This window comes from Lagenorhynchus albirostris, chromosome 1, assembly GCF_949774975.1.
Source record: "Lagenorhynchus albirostris chromosome 1, mLagAlb1.1, whole genome shotgun sequence".
Classification (NCBI taxonomy): Eukaryota; Metazoa; Chordata; class Mammalia; order Artiodactyla; family Delphinidae; genus Lagenorhynchus; species Lagenorhynchus albirostris.
In genome coordinates this window covers 175,227,012-175,254,113 of record NC_083095.1, presented here as the reverse complement: position 1 = coordinate 175,254,113, position 27,102 = coordinate 175,227,012, and the positions used below count along the sequence as shown (strand labels likewise).

Genomic DNA, 27,102 nt, shown 5'->3' with positions numbered 1-27,102 from the left:
CATTGTGCCAAACTCCCCACACAAACAGAAAGGCAACTCAGCTTTAAAAAAACAAAGTGCTAACAGCCACCATGCTGTGATTGGAGCCACATGGGACTCTGGGCTGCCACGCGCTGCTTTTTCCCCCCGAATTCACTAGGCACATTCCCTCCTGAGGACCCCCTCTCCCATTCCCCCCCACTAATTTAGAACACATTACACAAAACTTGAATTCTCTTTATCCTTTACCCAAGGAGGGAGGACAACACAAATTGATTATGATCAGATAGAGAGAGCTGTTTATTTTTAATCCCTGAGCTACCAAGACTACCTTTTACCTGTTCCAAGAAAGACCAACTCAACTACCGGCTATAATCAAGATACAGTTCATTTTCAGGAGGACTATTTGCCCAGCCGAAGTGTAGCCCGTGGTGTGAATGCTTGGGGCTGCAACCTCAGTAGAGACACTGTCTGGTTACAGCACAGCCCTGGCCCCTGGGGAAAAAAACAAAAAGATGAGATGAGGAAAACACACTTCACCGAGGAAGAAAAGGAGATGTGAGGCTTCTTTCGCTTATCCAAGATCCCAAAACTCCTAAGAGATGGAAGAAAGACAGAGATTGAGGGTAACAGATGCCAAAGCCCAACCTGTGTCTGCACCGCTGTTTGGACTCCTAAGGGCACCTACAGCAAGGTTTCCCTTTAGCCTAAGAAAATAGCATATTTCAATCATGAAACAGTCAGACATTTATTTCATTGAATGTTTAATTTGCAATATTTAGTACTGTTTAAAAGCAGAGTTTTGCTGAAAAAAAAAACACAAAAAAAACTTTGCTTTTCCCTTGACTTGAACAAAGAATCCGCGTCTGTTTCATTACAGCAGCATCTCCTAAGTGTCACTATGTGGACCATCATGACAGCCCTGTAGGGTATTTTCCCATATAATAGATGGAAGAACTATCTCAGGATAACAACAACACCCATTCGGATGCCCTGTGGCTTGCCAATATTCGCTGCAAATGGGCATCCTGTAAAGATGGTGCCCTCCCCTGCAGCTTGGGAGGGCAGATTCCAAAGCACCACAGATGCACAGATATACTAAGCCAGGCCTATCCACTGAGCACCCACACAGGAGCACGCTTGGCATTTGCACCTACATGGTCACCATATTGCCCCCCTGCCCCTTGGCCTCCTGTACATGCCTGGATCTTTCCTGCACTTCAAGGCAAGTTAGAAGCTGCTCATCTGTTGTGAAAGAGAACTCAGGGAGAGTTACTCCGAGCCAAGAAAACATACAGTCTAATTTCCTGAAAGAAAGAATGGAAGGAAAGGGTTCTAAAAGAGCTCTATTTTTAGAGGAAAAAGGTATTGAACAGAGTTGTGAGTTGGCTAAATTGTTTTCGAGAATAATTTTAAAAGACAGGTGTGCAGACCAGGTTTGATGTTTCCTGGAACCAGATCACATTTAAAAAAAAAGAAACCTTAAAAAGGAAATGTGGGTCAGTGTGTCGTTCCTTTGACATTGGAAGTGATAACGTTTCCCATTCACCCCACCACCTCCTTGTCACCAGCAACCTTGATCCCCAGCAGCACAACCAGGCAGGATGGAGGCCGGAGGTCTACAAGATGACGAACACCTCTCCCCATGGGTAGAAAGAACCCTTTCCACTCTGACCTAGTTGGGAATTTAATCATCCACCCAAAGGAATGAGCTTTCCAACCCCTCCCATTACCAAAGCACAACATAAAAACATCACAGCTGTGGGCAAAAACCTGGAATATACTCAGAACGAGAAAGCTACAGGACCACACAGGTAAAGAAGAGGTCGTTCCCCGGCCATCGCTGGTGGCATGGGATTGATGAGGGCGTGGGAGAAGTAAAGCCCTTGGAGAGTGTGTTTGTTGAGATTTGGTCGTTATGGGGAACCTGGGGCACAGCCAGAGGATGAGTTTGTCCTGCAGCTGGTTTTGGGAACCCTGCCACTTGAAGCTCGCATTCCAGGGCCAAAGGCAAAATTGAGAGAGGCCCATGGAGAAGCAAATCTGGTGAGAAACAAAGCAGGAGACTACTGCCCGGATTCTAACAGAGCCTTCTCATACCCAGACGAGGCTCAGCATTCTCACCAATTCAAACTAAGAAGAGATGGGATTTTTTTTGCCAAAATCCTGATAAATAGTGGGACAAGGACTGGAACACAGACCAGCTCATCTGTTGCATAAAGATGCCTTATTAACTACATAGAAACCACACAGAATGCTCATCCCATCCGTGGGTTCACTCGCTCGCTGATTATTGTTGCTCTTGTCATATTGCTGTTGTTTTGGAGCAAGATGGTGTCTTCTTAGGACGGCTGACTGGTTGATTCTCTCCATCAAGGGTCCTGGGCCCCTGTGGGGAGACCACGTGGGTAGTTCTGCTGACGAGCAGCCCAAGCTGACTTCAGTCTGTACGTGCTACGCCTGACGTGGAGAAAGGGGAACTGTGCATTTAATAACGAGATGACATGTTTACTGCATTCTTAAAACACAGTCTCAGATCATGCCTTTCTGCCTCGGCTGTCACCTCACAACGGCCTGAGGCCCTTCTCTATGACCATCACCTCCCAAGCAGAGTCCTCGGAGAGAGAGACCCGTCTAGGGGGCAGGGAGCCTGGCTTGTGCATCTCTGTAGCTTGTACCCTGTACCCTGCCTCTCTCACAGTTCCCAGAGCAGCAGTTCCCATACCACCGGCACTCAATAAATATTTATTGGGGTCAATCTGCTGGAACCTTCTTCATGCTAGCACCTTGACGATGCTAAACATCTAAGCCAGTCAACTGGAGAATAACAAAACTGTTTTTGTTATTTGTTGTAACTGTATTGTTATAACAAACTGTATAACAAACTGTTATGACTAACTGTTTTGTTAGGAGGAAGCATATTTCCAAATGACAGGTGTGAGCTTTTTCTGATCACAGAAGTAATACATATTCATGGTAGAAATTTGGAAAATTCAGAAAAGCATAAATAAAAAGTAAAATAATTAATACCCCCATCATTTACAAAAGAACCACTGTGAACATTCTTATTACTCCAGGTTTCTTCCTATGCCTCTATTCACATATATTACAAAACTGGGATCATAGTGATTACTATTTTTAATCTTTTTAACATAACTTATGGGCCCTATCATGCATGTCCTTAAGTATTCTTGAAGAACATGATTTCTAATGGTTGCAATGTGTTCTACCATATGGATGTCCCAGCATTCTGTAATTTCCTTTGTTGGGTATTTTGGTTGATTCTAATTTTCCACTGTCATAAATAAAGCTTCAGTGAACATCCTAGCACATAAATCTTTGCACCCATTGTAATTATTTCCATGTGTGAAATTCCTAGAAGTGAAATGGCTCAAAGACTAAAAAGCAAGAGTATTGTGAAGATGAAAAATGATACGCAGACCAGAGTCTAACTTCATTCATTTAGGGAGATGAAGACCAGGTGACCATCTCTCAGCCTCAAAGCACAGCCCTGACTTTTTTGGTTCATGGATCTGTTACCTTCCACTCTATGAGAAGACTCTTCTGTTGAGAGTCGGTGCCACGTAATGAAAAGAGGCTTTGAAGCCAGACAGGCCTGTGTTCTAATCCTGACACCTTCACTTGTCAGCCACGTGACCTTGGCTAATGCCCTGCGCCCTGTTGTCTCCAAAGACATAGTGAAGATAAAAGAAGGAAGCATCCAAAAATGCTAGTTAACCACCCAGTATTTGTTCTCCCCTCCTCCTCACTGTTGGAACCTTGTTTTTCATTTGGGGAAATACTGTACCGAGTGAACTTACGAAAAAGTCAGTCTCCCTTGGCAGCTAGATGTGGCTAGAGGCGGTCTTAGGTATTAGAACTTAATCATAAGATGTAGGGGAAAATCGTGGGACTCCTGGGAAAACTTCTTTATTTCCTAGCTTTATTGAGATATAATTGTCATACAACGTTATGTAAGTTAAAGGTGTACAACGTGTTGATGTGATACACATATATATTGCAAAAAGGTCACCTCAATAAGATTAGTTAACACACCCATGACCTCATGTACTTACCTTTTTTTGTATGTGTGGTGAGAACATTTAAGCTCTACCCTCTTAGAAACTTTCAAGTATAAGATTCAATATTATTAACTATAGTCAACATGCTGTATCCGTTTTTCCAGGACAATTTCATCTTCTAACTCAAGTTAGTACTTTCGACCAGCATCCATTTCCCCCCAACCTCTACCCCCCACCCCTGGAAACCACCAGTCTGTTCTCTGTTTCTATGAATTTTTCTTGTTTAGATTCCACATATACGTGATATCATGCAGTATTTGTCATCCTCTGTCTGACTTATTTCACTTAGCATAATGCCCTCAAGGTCCGTCCATATTGTTGCAAATAGGAGGATTTCCTTTTTATTAATGGTTAAATAATATTTCTGCATGTGTGTGTATAGCATTTGTATAATGTGAATATAAAAATAAAATACAAATGTCATTTTCTTTATCCATTCAGCCATGGATGTACACAAGATGTTTCCATGTCTTGGATGCTATAAATACTGCTGCAATGAACATGGGAGTACTGAGATCACTTTTTTCTTTCTTTCTTTTTTTATTAAGGTATAATTGACATACAATATTATATTAGTTTCAGGTATACAACATAATGATTCAATATTCATATACACTGTGAAATGATCATCACAGTAAGTCTAGTTAACATCTGTCACCATATATAGTTATAGCATGTCTTTCTTGTGGTGAGAACTTATAAGACTTACTTTCTTAGCAACTTGCAAGTATTCAATATAGGATTATTAACTATAGTTGCCATGATGAAAATTAGATTCCCAAGATTGGTTTATTTCATAACTGGAACTTTGCACATTTTTACTTCCTTCACCCATTTTGCCCACTCCCCACCACCAGATATCTCTTTGAGAAGATGATTTTATTTCCTTCAGATATATATCCAGAAGTGAGATTATTGGGTCATATGGTAGCTCTACTTTTAATTTTTTAAGGAACCTCCATACTGTCTTCCATAGTGGCTGGACCAATTTACATTCAGGGAAGACTTCTTAAAAGCAGGAATAATTGAGGAAAAACCCTTTCACATTCCCTCCTTCCTGATGCTTGGAACTCAGATGTGATGGCTGGAGCTCCAGCAGTCATCTTGGGATCTTAATGAAGCCACTCTCTAAGAATGTTGGAAAAGAAAAGCTGGTGCCCAAGTCCCTTGTGATACCATGGAGCTGCCACATCTGCCCTGGACTGACTCATTCACACTCTTCTAACTGAGAGAAGAAGCACTGTTTGGTTAAGCCAACCTTGTTTCGAATTTTCTCTTATCAGCAGCCAAACCTAATTCTAGTTGATGAGAATACCTCTATTATGTAATCATTGTAAAGATAAAATAGAGTAATTTATTAACATTCCTGGCATATAGCAGGCTCTCAGTAAGGTTCATTCCTTTGCTGTTCTAATTGTATCCAGTTTTTATTCCCAGAACATGCTAACGTTCTTCTGACACACTCCCCTTTTCCCCTTTTCTCTCCCAATATGAAATCACAAAAGGACCTTCTCCTCCAGCTTCCAGTGGAACATTTCTTCCTGGTAATCTTAGCAGTCTATCTGCTGATATAAATTTCTCTTTCTTTCACCATTTTCTGCTTCCCGCCTTGAAGCCTAAGTTTCCACTGATTAACTGGGATTTCTAGACTCATATTCCTCTCTTAAGAATTCAGAACCATTTCTGATTTTCCAACAATTAACACAGACATTTATTTTATATTTCTCATCAAGACATAATCATTAATCACTCCAAATAGCTATCACACACTCAGACATATTTGTGCCTGAAGTTCTAATTTACAGCTTAAATTACCTTACAGATCAGATCTGGAAAACTCCCTGGTCAGAAGAAAGTCAGAAAACTTTATTCTCAATTTGGAAACCAGAAGAATACCGAAGTGCCCCACTGAAGTACTGAAGATGCTCTACCTATCTATCTACTATGTTCTCTCAGTGGGCTGGGAATCTGAAACAATAACCAGGGCAGGGCCAACTTCTTGAATGGTGGGAATGAAATTAATTTAAACAGTCAACAAAGTGATTTGAGCAAATTTGAACAGTTGTTAAATTGAAAAGCAAAACCATTGTTTGAATTCAAACATGCCTTCGATTTTGCTTGCAAATGCATATGAAATTTAAAAGGGGCTAAATTATGTTTACCATAGCGTTAGTTTTAATATTGAAAAATTGGAAACAACTTGAATGTAGCAAGACATTCATAAATTATGTTATAACCATAGACATAACCATCAGTTATAACTGTATATAAAGTAGATAATAACAAGGGAAACTTTTGTGGTATGAGCAAAATGAAATACGCAGATGGGGTAAACAAAAAGGCCACTCTGTCCATCCTAGTCACTGTTATCTGCTGATTTTTCAAATACTCCCACATATTCAAAGAGCATTCTGTCACCTGTTTTACAACATTTCCCTCCAGCCTAGTTCTACTCAACCTTCCTGATGGCATGATTGTCCTGGTATAACATACATCCACTAACCTGGTATACAGTTCTTCCCTTTCTGGAATTCCAATGATCCTCCATCCTTACATTCAGGGCTTTGGTCCATTTTGAGTTAACTTTTGTATATGGTGTGAGATAGGGGTCGATCTTGATACTCTCAATGCTTGAAATTCTCTCTCCTCTTGGCGTTCAATGCTGGCTTCCCTCCAGTTTTCACCCAATCTCACATCACGTTCATTTTGTTTCTATAAAATGTGTTGTTTTCTTTTCTACAGGTCTCCGTTGTCATTATTGATTCCATTTTGACTGCCTTACTTGACTCTACGTTTGAGAGCAGAAACTTCATATTTGACTTTATTTCACCAAAACCTCTGACAGAGCCTGGAACTCTGTGCGTATTAATCCGTGTTTATGTAAGAAACAAAGATGGCATCAGGAAAAAGGCCTGAAAGTAAAATATAGAATATGTGTATGTGTGTATGTTTATGTGTGTATGTGTGTGTGTTTACGTACATGTGTGCATACACACGGGTATATAGAGATAGATCTTGCCTTTTTTCTTGTATTTTTTATAGTAAAGATACATGGAAATAATAGGAAAACATCTGCATTTAAGGGGAAGAGGGAAAAGAGCTATCATTTTGACAAACAAGAAAAATAAATTACTGCGCTGATAACCTCACTAGATTGTGAGATCAAATGAAACCATGTAATTGAAAGTAAGTTTTATTCAAAGCACTTGACAAACACAATAAAGCTCTAAACAAACCTCAGATGTTGATGTCCTTGTCATCATCTGGTAAACTCTGAAATCCTTTAGGGAAGGACCATTTCATGTGTATCTCCAGCACCTCACACCATGCCTGGCATCGAGCACATCCAAATTCTTTTGCAGATTCAACTAATATGTCCTGAGTAGCTACCGCATGTCATAGACTACAAGCACCTGCCATCGTGACCTACTGTGCAGTTGAAACAGAGAATAGTTTTGTAATGAACAAAATTAAATCTGCTGGTGTTCTTGACATGCTGTCTTTTCAAAAATTCAATTATGATGACCATGTAATATATTTCAAACAAGTTTTAAGAAAGGTGAAGAAAAACTAAGGAAATATTAGCAAACCCAAAACCTCCTAGGCATTTATAGAGTACCTACTCTAGATGAATTGCCCTAGAATCTGTGAGGAATAAACGGATGTATGAGACCTGCCTCCTGCCCTAGGAAAGTGCAAAAGCTAGTGGAGAGAGGGGTAGGCAGACACAGACACAGATGACTCTAACCCAAGGCAGGTGTGAGGAATGTTGGAAGAGAGGCTTGAACAAAATGACGAGATAGTTCAGGGTAGGGCAGGATTACAAAGAGAACATCATGTTATCTTAGGGAGGTTTCTGCTCATGCCTGCCTGTTGGGCAACTTAGGCTGGGACAGCTTTACAAAGAGATTGGAGCATCTGTGTGGTAACCTCCCCACCCACAATGATGGACAGATGGCGGCCCCAGGAGTCATCACCGAATGCTGGGCTCCCGTGAATGTGCAGGACAGGGCCTGAGTGTGGTGGGTTTTCCATTTCTTCTGGAATATGGGAGATAAGCACCACAGGGCAGAAAGGGAAGCTGGGGACCATCTAGTCCAACCTCCCACTTGACGCCTCATTATTTGTTTGTTTTTTCTATCTCTGAGTCTATGTCCACACTCAAGGATGAGTGTCTTTCGACTCCACCTTCCAGGAGAACCTTGGATTTTTTAAGTTACCTACATTTAAAGGAAAAGTTGAAGAAATGAACGTTCAAAAAATATATAACTCAAACAATCTGTTTTATCAAAGCAGATTGATCGTAAATCAGAATAGGTGCGGTCCAAGTCCCATACACGAGACAGGAACTTGGCAAGGACCCCATCTTGGCAAGCTGTCCTCCCAGGTCTATACAAGGTCAATATGGTAATTCATTTCCTGAAATTGCTTAATTCTATTGTCTGTAACCAAACGGTTATTTATCTTCATGTACAGAAGCACGTCATTTCTGGTAAAACTGATATTTGGAAATCCAAGTTTACACTCAGGCGAATTGTTACTATACCATAGGACCAACTCCTTTACAAAGGGACATTTCTTAAACACTCTAAAATAGGACTTCATTGACGAAATGTTAAACATACGTTTTCACTCCCTTTCCTGGAACGCAGTACCTACATGGAGCTGGTATATCTCTACAAAAACCTTCCCACTGTGGTCAGCATATAATGCTTGTACTCAGGCAAGTTCCAAAAAGCTGAGTGGTAAAAGTCTTCATGCGGCCAAGCCAGATTGATGGAAGTCAACTGTAACTTCCTTTCAAATTATAGTAATTAATAACAGATTTGTTTCCTGTTATTGACCCAGGCTTAAATGCAGGCTTGAAAAATAGCCAAGTAAGTCAGAAAGAGAAAAATAAATACCGTATGCTCACACGTATATACGGAATCTAAAACCAAAAAATGGTTCTGAAGAACCTAGGGGCAGGACGGGAATAAAGACGCAGATGTAGAGAATGGACTTGAGGACACGGGGAGGGGAAAGGGTAAGCTGGGACGAAGTGAGAGAGTGGCATGGACATATATACATTTATACAAATGTAAAAGAGATAGCTAGTGGGAAGCAGCCGCATAGCACAGGGAGATCAGCTCGGTGCTTTGTGACCGCCTGGAGGGGTGGGATAGGGAGGGGGGGAGGGAGACGCAAGAGGGAGGGGATATGGGGATATATGTATATGTATAACTGATTCACTTTGTTATAAAGCAGAAACTAACACACCATTGTAAAGCAATTATACTCCAATAAAGATGTTAAAAAAAAAAAAAAGAAAAATTGCCAAAACAGATTTACATGATGCCCTGAAAGAAAGGTTTCCTCTATGGCGTAAGCCTCGCTCCAGATTTCTGGCAAAGTGCATCTCAGCCGCCTTGCTCCAGCAAAGTGGGCCTACGCACACTGCAAAATAAACTCGGAAAATGTTCAGCAATCTGCTGGCGGAGGTGCTTGCTAAGTGAGCAGCTCTCCCCTCCGTTAGCTGAAGTGTGATCATTTCTCTGTTCACCTCATTTGCATTATCTCATGGAAAATGCACAGCCTGGGACCATATTTAAAGCTATGAATTTATTAGACCTTGACAATAAGGAAGCAGACCCGGTATGGATCTTCAGGTCTTCCCTGAACACATGTTCACTAACACAGGACAGCATACAAATTACATGAAGATGTGGATGACATGCTTTATCTATGTGTAAAAGTCCATGCATTTATTTAATAAACACTTAACAACACTAAGAAGACTAGGTAAGAACCTTACCAAAGGTAGAAAGAAATAAACTCGAGGTAGAATGGCGGGCTGGACATGACAGAGTCTAAGAGAAATCGATGGGCCCTCCGGAGAGAAGTTGATTCTATCTTGGGCCAGACGATGGCTGGACTCTTCCTATATTTAATAGAAAATGGTGGGGAGATAATCTACCCGGCTGATTCTATAAACATCGTGCCTTCCTTACGCAAACATGAAAGCTTTCAAATGATGGTCTGCTTAGCAGAGATACAAACCTGTTGTTGTTTTTGTTGTTGTTTTACTAAAATTGAAAGTCTCTTTGGAAGAACCCGGGTGATGAGTTACACTGAAAACTCTTTTTTTCCAAAAAAGAAACGGAGATCTTATTTTACGGAGATGTATGACATCAGACAGACTTCCTTACTCTCTGCAGAGGGCTCACCTTTCTGCTGTAAGTTCAGGGCTGCAGGTGCTCTGATGATACGTACTTTCCCCTCCTCTCTTTTGAGTAAGAAAATGACAGCTGGACCCAGCACAAGGCATTGCCATCTGTATCCATTAGAAGAAGCCAATTTAATTTTTAGGACTTTCCAAGCCTTCAAAGCTACAGGCAAAGAAGGGAGGAAACCTGTGTAGACTTGCTTGGATTTCAGAAGTGATTTTTCTCTCTTATGTAAACTATTAAGATGATGGAAACTATGGACATCACTATATTTACTTCATAAGATCCTGTTTTGTAATTGTATTTGAATATATATTACAGAAAAAGGAATACTGAAAAGTAGGGTGAGATGCTGCTCTGTTAGTGTTGGAGCTGAAGAGACACGCAGTCCGCGGCAGCCTGGGCTTCTGTGGGGGGCTTGTGAATGTCAGAACGTATCAGGGAATCAGGAGCCATCACCAATCCAACATGCTGTCAATGTGGGAAGCTGTTCTGTGCTCCCTACAGAAAGGCACAAGCAGAGTCAATCAAATCGGGCTTTAATTAGGACACGGGTCAATCAGGAGACTAAATTCCAAGGCTAATTCTAGCACTGTCCAAAACAAAAACCAAGGAAAAAAAAAAGCTCAATTAGATATTGTCTTCTGGTCCGGCTCTAAAACGGAAGCATCTGCCTAATTAGAAAAAGACATCATTCGTCCAAGACAAATGAGGAGACTCGTCCACGGACGGTGCATGCAAAAGGATGTGAGGAGGGTAAGAATTTCTATAACTCCCAAGAACGTGTTTGCAGAATCACACAGGCTCTGATGAAAGTCTCATTGCATCCTGCTTGCAGGGCTGGTGTGAAGGGAGTCATCCTTATCTTTAAATGAACAAATGCCAAGAATATCCCACCCAATAGCCTCTCTCTGCAGAGCAAGGAAATGTGTAATTTGGGGAACTGAAGGCACACTTAGCTTCCTCTTTCTGTGTTGATTATATTTTTCAAATTCATTTTTATTGAATTGGTCCAGCTTAAATTGTAATTGGCTTCAGAGGAGATAAAAATAGGTCTCATAACAGTTGTACTGAATTTTTTAACTGCAAAATAGAAAAATAAAATGATGCAAACACATTGATTCAAGTGTGCCAGGCCCAGCCCACATCCCAGCCCACATCCCATCCCACACATGCGTGGTTCAATCCAGGCTGTACATCTTTCATTTTAAGGTGCCCAGAAGATAATACATGTGACCGTATTAAGCAACTTATCATTTCGCTTGGAGGGAGTAATTTTACCAACATTACAGTTCTGCATTTTATTTTTTTTATTTTTATTGAAATATAGTTGATTTACAATGTTGTGTTAATCTCAGGTGTACAGCAAAGTAATTAGGTTATACATACATATATATAAATATATATATTCTTTTTTTACATTCTCTTCCATTATAGGTATTACAAGATATTGAGTATAGTTCCCTGTACTATACAGATGATCCTTGCTAGTTATCTATAGGCTTATCCTTAACTCCTAATTTATCTCCCTCTCCCCTTTAATATAAGGAAAACCAAAGCATGTAGTTGCACATTTAGCAAGAGTTCCTCACCAGGGAACATCTATTAAGAATCCACCTGCAGGTACGGTTCTATTGAGGACTCAGCAGAGCTCACCTGTGTCTGAGGAAGCCTAAATGTGTTCCTGCAAATCACATACCATGAAAGATCCTATTTTGTCCCCAACATTCAGTTTTCAAGTGCAGACTAAATTTTTAATGAAATATTTTACTTTTATCTACCAAAATATCATTCCCAGAAAATTCTTAAGAGGCAAAAAAGGCATATAGTTATTCAGGTTCATTCATTTTTTTTCCAGTTCAACTTACATTTTTATATTAAGATCGTAAGGCTTTATACTAATAAAATGACTCTGAGCGCAGTAATGCCTCTAGTTACCTATGATGTGTTGCTTAAAGCTCTTGCACTTCTTCCTCGTCAAAGATTTTTTGTTTTTCATCATTTGAGAGCAAGTCAGGGCAGTTGCTGTGAGTCAGGCCCCCACCCAGAGAAGGGCCTCACAGGTGAAAGGTTGCGGGAATGACGCAGTCTGCCATACAAAGGAAAATGGTCCAAATGGTCCACCCAGGAATATTTCTCCTTACCCTTTCCCAATCTCCTTTATAGCATGCAGCCCACCCCCTCAAAATACTTAGGAGGGAAACTATTCTCTCCCCAGTATTTCTGTGGAAGGTTGTTATAAGAAATCACCTGCCCTTGTAGGAACTCATGGCAGAGAATTCAACGCAGATCAGATTCTCCAAAGAGGATGCGGAAAAATTGTTCATCCTTCTTTTCTCCTCACCTCCAAGTCTTTCTTGCTCTAAGTGCCTCAATTTTCTTGACCTCTAATACACACCTCAAATACCTTCCTCAGCATAATCTAGAAAGCGATTCAACCATTCCATCCCTCCATCTTTACTTCTTCCAGAATATGCCTCAAGAGAATCCCTCACTTCTTTCATTCCCAGATTTTCACTTGCTCCTTTGACAAAAGTAGCATAACACCTGTGTCCTCTCCAGTCCCTGTTTGGTGTAAAACGTTGCATATCTATGCCGAATTGGACAGTGTTTAGGTGTCAATGGAGCAACTCGCAGCTACGCTCCACGTGCAGCTAACTGCCCTGCCCTCCGGGACTGCCCAGCAGCACGGCCCTCAGGCTCCTCTTTGGAGGTGGCCAGTGACAGGACAAGCAAAGACATCCCACAAGCACCAGCGCCCAGCTTTGTGTCACAAATAGCTCTGGCCAGCAGTGTCAGTGGTAAAGAGTTAACCAGACTGGTTTTGGGGGTTCGGGCTGAACATGCAGGGAATGGTCAGTAGGTATCACAGTAGAATGGAACAAAGGGAAAGAGACACATCATGATAGAAGATTGTGCAGATCTTAAGAGAGCACCTGACCTATCTCTACTTCCATGGCTTCCATACTAGCCAACATCTATCTAGAGTGACTGTTGCTTAAAATAGCAAATGCCTAATTAAATATGTACTAACCCATCCATTTTCTCTCCACTCTCTACCTCCTTCTCCCCTCCCCTCACATCCTGGAACCCCAGTGCTGTTGCTGATGGTTCTAGAACTTTCTTCCCACCCCTCTACCCTTCAGCAATGCATCCCCCCTCACCAACCACAGAGGCTGTTAGACACAGCTAAAGGGCACAGTCCTATTCCACCTCTTGAATGCACAAGAAAGGTGTCCTAAAGACACCTTAAGATGCACTGGCTAGCTGAGTGCATGTGAGACCAGCTGGGAAAGATATGCATGAAATATAGAAGGGAAGCACGTTTTGGAGAAGGTATCTAGGATCCAGTGGGAACCAGAACAAGTAAACATGTAGTAGCTTAACCAGCTCCAGAAGGCAGTTGAAGCAAATGAAGAAGACTGGGGGTCAGAACCGGCGATTAAACTATGGTTCCGAGTCGTCTGAAGTCATAATCCATGGACCGTTTGGGAAGTGTGATATGTGCCTGTGTGAAGATGGCTCTCCACAATGACCATTTTCACCTCTTGGAGTTTAATTGGCAGATGACTTTTTCCTGGAAATTTTATTTTTATGTTTATTTCTGGTTCCTGATATCTGATTAAGAGCAATGAAGTCAACCCATCTTAAATTGTGCTAAGGAGTGTTTAGGCCTCTGCTAGTCTGCAGTTTATCATCTGGGCCGTCTTTACCACACCAGTGACGGACATGGGGCTTGCTTTGCTGTAATGTTGCAGTTAAGTCCATTTTGATAAAGGGTAGAGCCCGTCATGAGCTCAAAAATGGAATGAAATTTGTGTTTTTGTGGTAAAATAAATGTCTTTTTTATCTTTTTAAGCCAGAGACTCTTTCCCCCAAACCTTTTAATTTGATTCCTTTCTGAAAAACTATCCCATTTTCTTTACTTCACTGGATGGTATTTTTATTTAAAAGTTGATGTTGGGGCTTCCCTGGTGGTGCAGTGGTTGAGAGTTCGCCTGCCGATGCAGGGGACACGGGTTTGTGCCCCAGTCCGGGAAGATCCCACATGCTGCAGAGCAGCTGGACCCATGAGCCATGGCCACTGAGCCTGTGCATCCGGAGCCTGTGCTCCGCAGCGGGAGAGGCCACAACAGTGAGAGGCCCGCGTACCGCCAAAAAAAAAAAAGTTGATGAAGACACTTGTATTTCTCAACCCAAATCTTTGTCCTGCATCCCAGCAAGGGATCCAGTCCACTGACAGTGGTGGTCGGTATCTCCTCACATGACCCACTGCCCCCCACTCATTGTCAACAAAATTCATTGTCAACAAAACTCATGGAGACCATAGAGGTCCCACAGATTAACATTTCATTCCCTATAGAATGCAAGTACTTGAACTGAAGGAAACCAATCAAAGTGGATTTGGCCTTAAAATCCCCTTGAAGAAGAAAATCCTATCTACTATCTATTGATATTTACTTAGCGGTAGAAAATATTCCTTTAAATCAATCAATCAAACGACAACAAAGGAACTTCTTGGAGATGCATGAACTAAATGAAAACATCATTGGCTCTATGCTAATTTTGTAATTATCTCTAATTTCTCTGGACAAAATTAATTTAAATTTGTGTGTGTGTGTGTGCGCACACACACACACATATAAGTCTCAAAAAGCCCCTGCAGAAGAAAAGAGGGACTTGAAGAGCCACGTGAAGCCAAACAATATTAGAAACAAACAAAAACAATCGGAAATTACTGGACTAGAAAAGGTGCACAGATTTTTGTCCTTTGCTTTTTCAACATTAAGTGCCACTCGACCTGCGTGATACCCAGTTCTGTTCTTTGTCTGCTTCTTACACAATCTCTTCCTGCTTAGCAGAGTACAGCTTCCATATGAAATAGAACAGAACAAGATGCAGATCATTCTGGCTCTGGGTCATGGCCGTAAGCCCAGGACTTCAGGTCAATGCCTGGCCAGGAGGGAGGGGTCTTGTCAGGCCCAGACATCGGGCCACAGCAGGCAGCCCTGCTGCCTCCCTGGCCACTCGACAGCCCCTCTGAAATAGAGTTATCCTGGAGAGTGACAGATGACCAGCCCTGGAGGCGACAGCCCAACGGTGCCTCCAAAGGACAGCTGAGCCTGCAGAGCGAAGGAAAGCCACAGCACCTAATCTGTGACCCGGAGAAGCTTCTTAGGGAAAAAGGGCAGCCACATTTCAACTGGGCAATAGTTGGTCTTTGTTTTCAAAGTCGCCCTCAGGCTACCATGGTTTTACTTCTCCTTATTCTTGGGCTGAGCTCTGGTGGAACACCAACCATGCCCATTTCCTACAAACTGGCTTCAAGTGGCAGACGGTGTCTGACCATCTCAGCTGACGCCAGCTGAAGAACTATTTCTCTGATAAGAAACTTGTGCCTTCCCGCTCTAGACCAGGAGTCGTGTTCCCTTTAGAATGTAATCTCTTTTAAGGAGGACACTGTCTCTTCTTGGGTCCACCTATTTTGACATAATAGACAAATGTTCATAAATATTTTAAATGGATGACCAACAAGGACCTACTGTACAGCACAGGGGACTCTGCTGAATATTATGTAACAACGTAAATGGGAAAAGAATTTGAAAAAGAATAGATACATGTAGATATATAACTGAATCACTTTGCTGTACACCTGAAACTAACACAACATTGTTAATCAACTATACTCCAATATAAAATAAAAAGTTAAAAAAAAGAGTGTGTTATCCTTCTCCACTCATGGAGGACCCATTTCATGGGTCATGAAATGTTCTGACAGCTGATAGATTATAATGAAGATTTATAAAGAGAACAGAAGCTGGCCCTCAAGTGCAAGTAGCACATACAAAATTAGTTGAATTTATTAGCTACTGGCATCTAGAAGCAACAGCTCTCCCGCTTCGTCCCTCCCCAGTTTGGCTCTTTGGCCGTTGATTTACACTCTCAGAATTGACATCCCTTTGCTAACATCTTGCCTTCAACACATAAGATGAGACAAGTGGTCTAGTCTAATTCTCACTGCTCTAAGGCAATCCGTGCACTTATGTCTTTGCTAAAAATGTCTCCCAAAAGGCCCATCTAAAGAATCTACCCCCCCCAACTTAGACCCTATTAAATTAAAAAAAAAATCAAATTTTTGCATCCAATGTTTACGAGAGTTTCTACGTGAATCACTGAGTCATAAAACTATACATTAATCATCTGTTACACACAACTGGGGAAGGGTCTACATGACACAAAGACAAATTGGTTAGTGTTAGTTAGAAGAAAAAAAGTGATATGCTATCTAAGTATTTGGGACATAGAAAATACTTCACAAAATGTTGCTTTGTGTTATGATTTCTGTCCTAATTTTACCAGATAAAGTTGATTTATTGAATAAAGGACAAAGCCGCTCACTGCTTTCCTCCCTAACAATGGCACACTAGCCTAGAGACAATTATTTTCTGTTTTTCAACTTTTGTGTATTTTGGCAAATGGATCACAGAAAACCTTCATCATGCCATTTCACAGGTATCTCGTAAGTTTTCTATATCCAGTGGAGATTGATGTGTTGTTTTATAACATGTATTGAATAGCAAAATAATACTAATTTTGTCCTTCCTGGTTTTAATAGATATAACTTTAAAAAAAAAAAACCTTGGGAATTTATCATATATTAGATTATTGAGAACTCGATTATCAGATTATTTGTTTTGAAAATATTAAGGACCTACCACCTCCTAGACACCAAAAAGTAAGAAGAAAAGAAGAAAAACTATGGTCTTTGTTCCACAAAATTCCCAGACTACAAATGGCCAAGGACTAACCCTTCTCTTTTCCGTTATCTGACTAGTTAATGCTGGGTCCTTTTAGGAAAGGAGATGTTGAGAAAGAAGTCGTAGAAAACGGGCCCTGCCAGGAAGGCTATTGACCACCTACCTGTTAAATTGCATTGCTACCCTGAACTTTACAAAAAAAAAATAATAATAAAATAAAATAAAAAAGGAAGAGAAAAAAATAACTTTGAATGAAATAAGCCACTTCCAATATGTCAGACAAACACAATGCATTTTGTTCCCACCTTTTCTTGAAAGAAACTGGTTTCTAAGGTATAGTTTTACACTAGCAATTCTTTTTTTTTTTTTTTTTTTTTTTTTTTTCGGTACGCGGGCCTCTCACTGTTGTGGCCTCTCCCGTTGCGGAGCACAGGCTCCGGACGCGCAGGCTCAGCGGCCATGGCTCACGGGCCCAGCCGCTCCGCGGCATGTGGGATCTTCCCAGACTGGGACACGAACCCGTATCCCCTGCATCGGCAGGCGAACTCTCAACCACTGCGCTACCAGGGAAGCCCACAATTCTTTTTAAGATCAGTAAATGCTGAGTTAAAAAAAATCTACAAAGTGCCTCATTCACATATGGACATTTAAGGAGGAACGGGGTTGGTTGGACTCAGAAGACATTCAGCATTTTCTAAATGCATACTAGTTCATCACTTTCCTCAGGAGGAAAGGTGAAAGCTGGCTTGCATTTTTCCCTTGCTGGAAACATCGGTGTATTCATTGTCTGAACATAAAATAATAATGATTTATGATAATAGCATCCTCTCCTAGTGTAGAACCTATTGGCTAGAATCATATTACTAATGGAATCTAAGCTATTTTCACTTATTATTCATAGCAATACTCAGGTTCATCTCTAGGCAAAATGGTTAAATAGGCAAAACTTATCTTTGGTGACTTCCCCTTTGGTAGAAATTTCCCCTAGTGGGGAAATCTAGACCCATACTGACTAAGGTGTTTATAGCAAATGCAGCAAAACATTCGGTATTACCTCTTCCAGAGATATTTGTGCACTAATAAGGAATTTTTAACGTTCCTGAAAAAGGTGAAGCTAAATTTGAGATTTCGGGTCCTCGTGGCCAGCCAAAGAAGGACTTTTTGGTCCAGAATTGCTCCAGGCAGCACCCTTAATGGTCTTCCATGCTTCTCTATCAATGTCAAGGCTTACTCTTATAAAAACAGCAAAGCACTCCATTTTAAGCATAAATCTTGCTATTATTCGTAAGTATATATTAGGCAAAGTATTTCAGTTTGACGTTACAGAATGGCGCTTAGCAAAATGTTGTACAATCTGATTATACAAGCAGCATTCCTATTCTCCGAGCTTTTTCAAAATACAGAAGGCAAAACACTTAACATATTTTCTTTGTTTATCTAAAAGAAATTTCCCTGAACTGAGGAAGAGGAGAAACTCTGTAGACTGCAGGCAACCTCACTGGTCTCTTTATCTACAGACATCTTATGGATGCGAAAGAACAACAGACTTTCCATTGACTTGACTGCCAACTCAACTATCCATTCTTAGCGTCATTCCCAGAAAAAAGAGAGAGTAGAATGAAATGAATTTTGGACTAAGAACCAAAGTTATAAGTTCAAATTATGGACCTCCTGCTATGAGATCTCGAACAAATCACATCTCCTTGGGCTAGGATCTAAAATTCTCATCCAGATGGAGAACTAGATTTTTAAAATCCCCGCCAGCACCAAAAGCATCTTGAATTTAAGAAAACAATATTAGACAAACATGAATAACAGTCCAGTTGAAACCCCAACTTGGAGTGACAAAGTACGGCTTTAAATATTTGAACTATTCAGAATAACGAATGGAATCCTTATTTCCTCTTTCCCATGTTCACACTCACATCTCTTACAGCCTTCCAATTATGATTCATTCAGAAGGAAAAAAACCCTTCTTCCTGATTTAGTGAAAAGCTCATTTTAAATGTAATGAGGGTCAAAGTTTCCTTTTCTGTATCGGGTGAAATTACATAACTAACTCCAGAAATAGGATTACAGATGGGCAAGATAATAGCATTTTCAATAATTAATGAGTATGGTTGTCTTGGTGGATGCAGGGAACATTTCATGCAGATCTGTATTTATTCTGTGGTCAAATATACGTCCAAATGAGACAGACAGCGTTTGAATTGTACATCATAGTGGGGGGGAAAGCCCTGTCAATTCCCCTGCTCGTTTCCACGAATTGCTTAATAACACTTAAGTGGCTTTTGAGAAATTGGATTTTCCCCACTTTTCCTCAGGCAGGAACCAGAAACAGGAAAAGCTCTAAATACAGTTAACAGGACCCTTTCCTTCAGACTATTTCCTGAAGCTGAATACAGATCATAGCCCAGATTGGTTCCTTTATTCTCATTTAACATCATCTTCAGAGGAACACGTTTTAATAATAAACTACTCTTTGAGTCTCTGACTTAAGTAGTGACTTTTGATTGGCTGGTTAGAACTTCCATGCTTTAGGAATTGTTCTCTGGAGGTGATGAAATGAGGAAATCAATGCTCTTATTTGTGTTTATAGTCAGGCTACAGAGTGAATTGGATTTTCAAACACCAGAGACGAAAGGATATTTTAGAATACCGTTACTTAAGGAATGCAATTTTAAAAGGGCTAACCACATCTAGGCAGATGTTACTCAAAATATTCCTACATGTTCTGAAATGAGTGATTAATGTGGAGAGAGTCCATCCTCAACAACTTTCTATAAAACAGAAATTGTCATATGTGTCTCCGTTCCCTTGCTGTTTAATTTGTGCAGAACGAGGTCATCTGATGACTCAGAGCGTGGCTTGGAGTCACACGGAACCCGGTTGGTCCTGGCTGTGGGACCTTGAGCATGAAGCTTAGCTCATCTAAGCCTTAGTGGCTTTTCTATCAAATGGAATCATAAGAGTCCTTCCTCCGAGGACTGTAAGGAGGATGAACTAATGTGACGTGATGTCTGACTATGGCAACATCATAGGCAACATTATAAATGGTAGCTGTCATATTATTATTATTATTATTATCAGTACTACATAGTAAGTAGGTACTCAATAACTGTTGATGGAGGGAGTTTTTGAAACAAGTTTTCAGAGGTCTTCACTCCCTGGTCTGCCCCTGATGTCTCTCCCATGGTCCATCTTCATGCCCACTGACTTTGGGTATGTGTTTAGAACTTGGTAGTCCAAACCAAGACCCCTGTCTCTTCCTTTTGGACCTTTGGGTGTTCGTTAACTGTACACACTCCTCCAACCAGATTCAACCTGCAGAGCCCTTCTCCATACTCATCCCATAAAATTAACCCTTCTCAGCTGGGCTCATATCTGCAGTCCTTAACCGTGGAGCACTAGATTTAAATCCCACTTTGATGTGAACTCCTTTTGTGCTTAAATCCGGATAGAGCTCAACCTTTTCCCCTGCAGGGTAGGAAAAGGCTGGATTTCTCCAAGAATCTAGAGATGTCACAGGGAGAAAGGGAAATGGGTGCTGGAAAGAAAAACCATAAGTATCCACCAGATTATTTATCCAGACCCAGCTCACACAAGAAAAAGAAATTGTAGCAATGTATGGTGTTAGATATTAACCAGACTTACTGAGGTGATCATTTTGCAATATGTACAAATATCGAGTCATTACATTGTACACCTGAAACGAATATCAGTATAATTGACATGTATGTCAGTAAAAATGACCCAGCTCAAATTTTACTTCTTTAATGTAAATTCAATTCATCTCCATTAACAATCATTTATCTCTTGTCCAAACTCCAATTACATTTTTTTGGCCACGCTGCACGGCTTGTGAGATCTTACTTGCCAGACGAGGGATTGAAACTGTACCCTCAGCAGTGAAAGCGCAGAGTCTTAACCACTGGACCGCCAGGGAATTCCCCGTGCCTACCTTTCTGATAACGGTTGACACATTGTGCCTGTCGAGTGTCATTTCTACAAACTCCAAAGCCAGAGTCTACATTACACGATTCTTTGTATTTGCCACCTGGTGTGCCACGATAAATAGTGTTTTATAAATGTTTATCAAAGGAATAAAGTAATAAACTTCCTAATGGAAGTATTACAATCAATAATAATTTTCATTATCATAACTGGTTATTCCAGCCTCTTTCTTATCATTTTTACCAGTTATTCAATTTTTCTGTCAGCCACTTTCTCTAGAGAAAGAATAACCTTAAATAATCACTTGCAAAACTTGAATGGTTAGGCTAAAGCACAGGTGAGATTTATAATACTCTCACCTAAGGGCATATATCAAGCTAGAGCTTGTTTTCTTTCTCTTTTTCTCACTGTCTTCCCCAAAGGAAAATGCAGTAATTTAAATGTGTGTATTACTAAGTAAAGGACTGTGGCTGTAAGTCAACCAATAACCACAACTGCAACTCTAAAAAATTCTCCAGGTCGTCTCATCTTAGTGGAAAGGAAAAGAGAAAGTACCTGTGTAATACTTCTAGTAGACAAAATGTCTTCCTGGGAACAAAATCTCTCCCACACTCAAAGTCTACTAACTGTAGGGCAGACCAGGGAGACAAGTGGCCACAGATGGAGGGAAAGAAAGACTAGGGGAGCACCAAGGACTGAGGCTAGATGTGTTGTCCCATAAATGAGCTACTGTTCTTCCTCCATCATGAACAGACAATATGTCCCAAATGGTTGGGACAGTGAGAATTAATACGGGAAAGAACGCAGGATGTGTGGAGGAGACGAGACCAAAAGAGACAAGTTTGTGTAACTAAAGGTTATCTTCCTTAATTATCATTACAATTAAAGGTATAAAACGTGCCAAATTTAACTACAAAATGTCCAAAAGATTTAGGAATCATTGGTCTATCTCCCTACCCAATGCTGAAATAGTCAACAAACCTTTATTTTTCCCTTTAAAATAAACATCAACTGGATCTTTTAAAGGTCTTGAGGTAAACATTTAATCATGAGGGTGTGTTTTGCATTCCGTCTTGCCTATAATCGTTTGAGCAGAGTAACAGCACTCGAAAAGTGTGTTTGAATGGATGCACTTGACAATTAACACACTCGAACGTGTTTCCTAAGTTGCACTGCAAATCATTACAAACATTTTGAATGACTTTTCTCCACAACTGAAAACTCTGTACACTGTATTTTACAGGTCCTTCCCTCACTCTACTAGCCTGGGAGCTTGCTGTAAACAGTGTGAGAGATAAATAGACAAATCAAAGTTTGTCTAGGAAAGTTACTGTTTCAGTATCATCACAGCAACACCTGTTAACATAGGTTACTTCTAGATCCAGGTCCTCCAGGTCTCTGGAATGATGTTTTTTATTCTTTATATTACTGGGAGTACAAGATACCATTCTATTAATATTCTCTATTATGTATTTCAGTATAGTAAATGTTATCAGCTTAATTGACTACATAAATTCCAGGGAGGAGAAGAGAGAACGAGAATTTTATGGGAAGTTTTGTGTTGTTATTCTTTTTAAATTATTTACAAGGCTAGTAAAATATATGCCCAATGTTTTGATTTCAATCAGAAACAGACGTTTCCACTCATCACTGCTTGTCAGTATTTCTTAGTGCAGTCAACTTTACAGAATTTCATCCCATTTAAAATTATCTTATCTTACAAGTAAAAGTGACAGCTCTGAGTGAAATAAAGACATTTTCTTGAGTAGAAGTAGTAATTATTTCCATTTTTCATTAAAGTAATCCATTCAGTAGTAAAGATTAGAGAAAATTTAAATTATGAAATAAAATTGCCATTAAAGCAGCAATGAGCTAATGGAAGAAAGTACATGAACAAGATGAATATGAATACTTTTGAAAATTAAAAGAAGCAAGTAATGGATAAACATTAATAGCAAATACTTTGCATTTCCAAATACCTTCTATCTAAAAACCTAAGACTGGAAGGCAAATGAACAAATAAATATAATGCAAAGGAAGAAAGGCAAAAGAAGACAGGATTCTCTTTAACCTTTAGCGAAAAGCCAAAAGAGAAACAAAGATTCAAGGCATTTCTTTCTGCCTCACTCTTCACCTTTTGACGTTCTTCTGAGAAATGAATTTTCTTTGAAAATATTTTTCTCTCTGTGCGTTTCCTATACTCCACGAATTCCCTTGGATCATAGAGAGAGATAGGCCTGGTGTGTTGGGACCAAGATGATAATGTGTGCGTATTTTGGAAGGAATACACTCATTTCTTGCTCTTCTTCATTTTTCCTCTTTCTATGGTGTTTCTGAGTAGAGGACAAAGAAAGACAGAATGGGAAGGTGGGAACTAAAAATTCCTCCAGTCCAGCTTCAAGGCCTCGGGAAACTTCATGCAAGTAACTTAAACCCATGCGAAGCTCTTCAGAAAACGGACAGGAGGTCTGGAAACTAGAGCGTCTGCTGGTCATGCCAGGTGGTAGCTCTGATACCTCAGTCTTTGTGTGGCATTTTCTCCACCAAGACATGCCTTTACTACTACAGTAAACTGTGGTTGTGCTTTTCCCCACAAACTAGAAATTCTGGAAAAATCTTAATCCCAGCTTAATTTAAAAACAAAAACAATACCAAACCAGGAATCTGTTGTTGTTTTTTTTACTTTGAAAATTCTCATCAAGTTTATAGAAGTTTTCTCCATTCTTCTGGGTATATTCAAGGGAAAGAAAAATAAAGAAAACAGTTCCCAGAACAAAAGGCAATGCTGTTTCTGAGCATACGATCACATGTTACACCACCCCGTGGCCATCACAAAGCACACGTACTGTCAAAGCACATGCACACGCAAAGCCACATACGAAGTCTGGCTTTGCTCCCCCCTCCCCTCTCCCCCAACGGTGACAGAGACGCTGCTCAGAGACCCCCATGACAGGCACTGTGTCAGACATAAGAGTCAGATTTCTCACATCCAGGCTTGGGAAAGTCAGCTAACTTCTCTAGGCTTAAATTCCCTCATCTGTAAAATGGAAATTAAATGAGATAATGTGGCCTGGCACCCAGTCAGTGCTCAGCAACTATTCTAAATTATTTATTAATTCTAGCCAGTGATCCTTAAGATAAATGGAAGGAAAGGGGTGCCTATTCATGATAAAGAGCCCAGTCTGTTTTAGAAACAATTTTTAGATCACAACACATTTAAATGAGCAGTTGATATCCCTGAGCTCAAAAGGAAACTACATGTAATCATTCTACTGCAGAATCAGGTAGAAGGAGACATGAGGGTAGGGATAGGTCAGAACTTGAACTCATTCTGAATTTTCCCCAGAGTCTCAAAAACCTATAAGTCTTCTGCACAGCAAAAGAGACAAGCAACAAATGAAAAGGCAACTTGTGGAATGGGAAAAAATATTTGCGAATCATATATCTGATAAGGGGTTAATATTCAAAATACGTAAAGAACTCATACAACTCAATAGCAAACAAACAATCCAGCTAAACTATGGGCAGTAAATATTTTTCTAAAGAATACACACAAATGGCCAACAGGTACATGAAAACATGCTCAACATCACTAATCACCAGAGAAATGCAAATCAAAAGCACAGTGAGATATCAGCTCACAGCTGTTGGAATGTCTGTCGTCAAAAAGACAAGAGATAATAAGTGTTGACAAGGGTGTGGAGTAAAGGGAACCCTTGTGCACTGTTGGTGGGAATGTAAATTGGTGCAGCCATTATGGAAAAGAGTTTGGGAATTCCTCAAAAAATTAAAAATAGAACTGCCATATGACCCAGCAATCCCACCTCTAGGTACATATCCAAAGAAAATGAAAACAGGATGTCAAAGAGATACCTGCACTCCCATGTTCATTGCAGCATTATTCACAATAGCCAAAATACGGAAACAACCTAAGTGTCTATCAATGGATGAATTTTTATTTTTATACAATGTCATATTAATCAGTCATTAAAAAGAAGGAAATCTTGTCATTTGGGACAACATAGGTAGACCTTGAGGGCATTATGTTAAGTGAAAGAAATCAGACAGAGAAAGACAAATACTGTATGATATCACTTATATGTGGAATCTAGAAAAGCCAAATTCATGGAAACAGAGAGTAGAAGGGTGGTTACCAGGGGCTGGGGAGGGGAGGGAGAGGAATAAGGAGATGTTAGTCAAAGGTACAAACTTCCAGTCATAAGATGAGTGAGTTCTGGGGCTCTAATGTAGAGCGTGGTGATTATAGTTAAAATAGGGTATTACATACTTGAAAGAGGCTAAGACAGTAGATCTTAAATGTTCTCACCACAAAAAGGAAATGGTAATTATGTGATGTGACGTGGGTGTTAGCTAAGCTATGGTGGTAACAATTTTGTAATATAAAAGTGTATCAAGTCAACTTATTGTACACCTTAAACTTACACAGTGTTATATGTCAATAAAGGTAGGGGAAAAAACCTATGTGTCCATAGACTTGAGGATATGGGGAGGGGGGAAGGGTAAGCTGTGACAAAGCGAGAGAGAGGCATGGACATATATACACTACCAAATGTAAAATAGCTAGCTAGTGGGAAGCAGCCGCATAGCACAGGGAGATCAGCTCGGTGCTTTGTGACCATCTAGAGGGGTGGGATAGGGAGGGTGGGAGGGAGGGAGACGCAAGAAGGAAGAGATATGGGGATATATGTATATGTATAGCTGATTCACTTTGTTATAAAGCAGAAACTAACACACCATTGTAAAGCAATTATACTCCAATAAAGATGTAAAAAAAAAAAAAGCAAAACCTATGTGTCAATCCCTCAGATTTTTCCAATGCCTATGGAAAACTGCAGTTAGAAGCAACATTATCTCTTTTAGATGCAGAAGCTACCATAAGAGCTACTCCACCGAGAAAAGCGTGAGGATTGCGTGCATTCAGCTCCTCTCTCACACACCTATGCAACCTCGGGCAGGCCACTTAATCTTTTTAAGCAAGCGTCTGCTTTCACCATCTGTAAAATTGTGATTTTAGCTGGATCTACTTCGTTGGTGGTTTCTAAGAGTCATGTAAGGGCTAATACTTGGCAAGTGGTGGGCTTAAAATAAAGATCGGCTGTTATTTATTAATATTATTCTCTCCTAAATTAAAAACATTAGCTGGACTGAGGAAATATGTCCATAATGAGGTCAGTTTAGGATGCCACACTTGGCCCCAGCCTGCCCATCCCTAGAGAGGCCATAGCAGCCCTATGACCCGCACAGCACTATTCTGAAATGAGAGAGATTAATTGCTTTCTCTGAAATCTGAACAAGGAGTGAGCTCCTGGCTTTAGGTTATAAAACCAACTCTCGTCCCCTCCATTTCAGTCCCACCCTGACCCCTCCCTCAGATCCTTTCCCTTTCTTGCTGAAGTCTACCAGCCGGGAAAATATGGAGTCACCATTACTTCAAAGTGATTGGGGAAGAGCTGCAGCTGGCAACCATGTTATCTTTTAGCAGGTGACCTGAGTCCGGAGGCGACCATCATTTCAAACTAGCCAGGAGAGGGAGAATGAGAGAACGATAATGTTAGTCAGGTAGCCGTTTCTACCTTATCAGCCCCAGCAGATGCAAGCGTGCACTGACAAATACCATACCAGAGGGTAGGATAAAAGTGGAATTAGAAAATAGCTACCTTCAGGACATTCTGGGCTTCCAAATTCGATATGCAATTGTAATATAGATAACGTGGAAAAACAGATAATAAATACAGCTTTTAATTCAAACATGACCTTCAAAGAGCTTTTCCCTTAGAAACACAAATGAAAGGCCCCAAACCTTTGAAAGAGCAGATGCAAACAATAACCATCCTCCCTGGACCCCTACCCAGAGTGCAGGGCACACCCCGGACGGCTCTTCCCAATCATGGGCTTGTAGTGGTGCTTTTATCACATATTATCGCACATTCTGAAGTTCTTTATCACATTGGAAAGATATGCTTCCTTTACCACGTTTTATCTCATTCCAAAGGTATCTTATCAATATTCACTGGGCGGGCGTATTTCTAAATGACGGCACAGAACAGTGCCTGATAAACGGGAACGTTGCTGCCACTCTGATCGGTGGGAGAGATAAAGAGA

The 27,102-nt window shown here is 40.5% G+C and overlaps 1 protein-coding gene across 1 annotated transcript in view; it reads right to left on the bottom strand.

Annotated features, from left to right (window-relative positions):
• Positions 1 to 245: 245 nt before the first annotated feature.
• Positions 246 to 27,102, bottom strand: part of PARD3 (par-3 family cell polarity regulator) — a 729,337-nt gene continuing 702,480 nt past the window's right edge. The window contains exon 25 of the mRNA XM_060160977.1: positions 246 to 474. Coding sequence (XP_060016960.1) covers positions 435 to 474 — 40 coding nt within the window. The 3' untranslated portion in view covers positions 246 to 434. The remainder of the gene's footprint in view (positions 475 to 27,102) is intronic.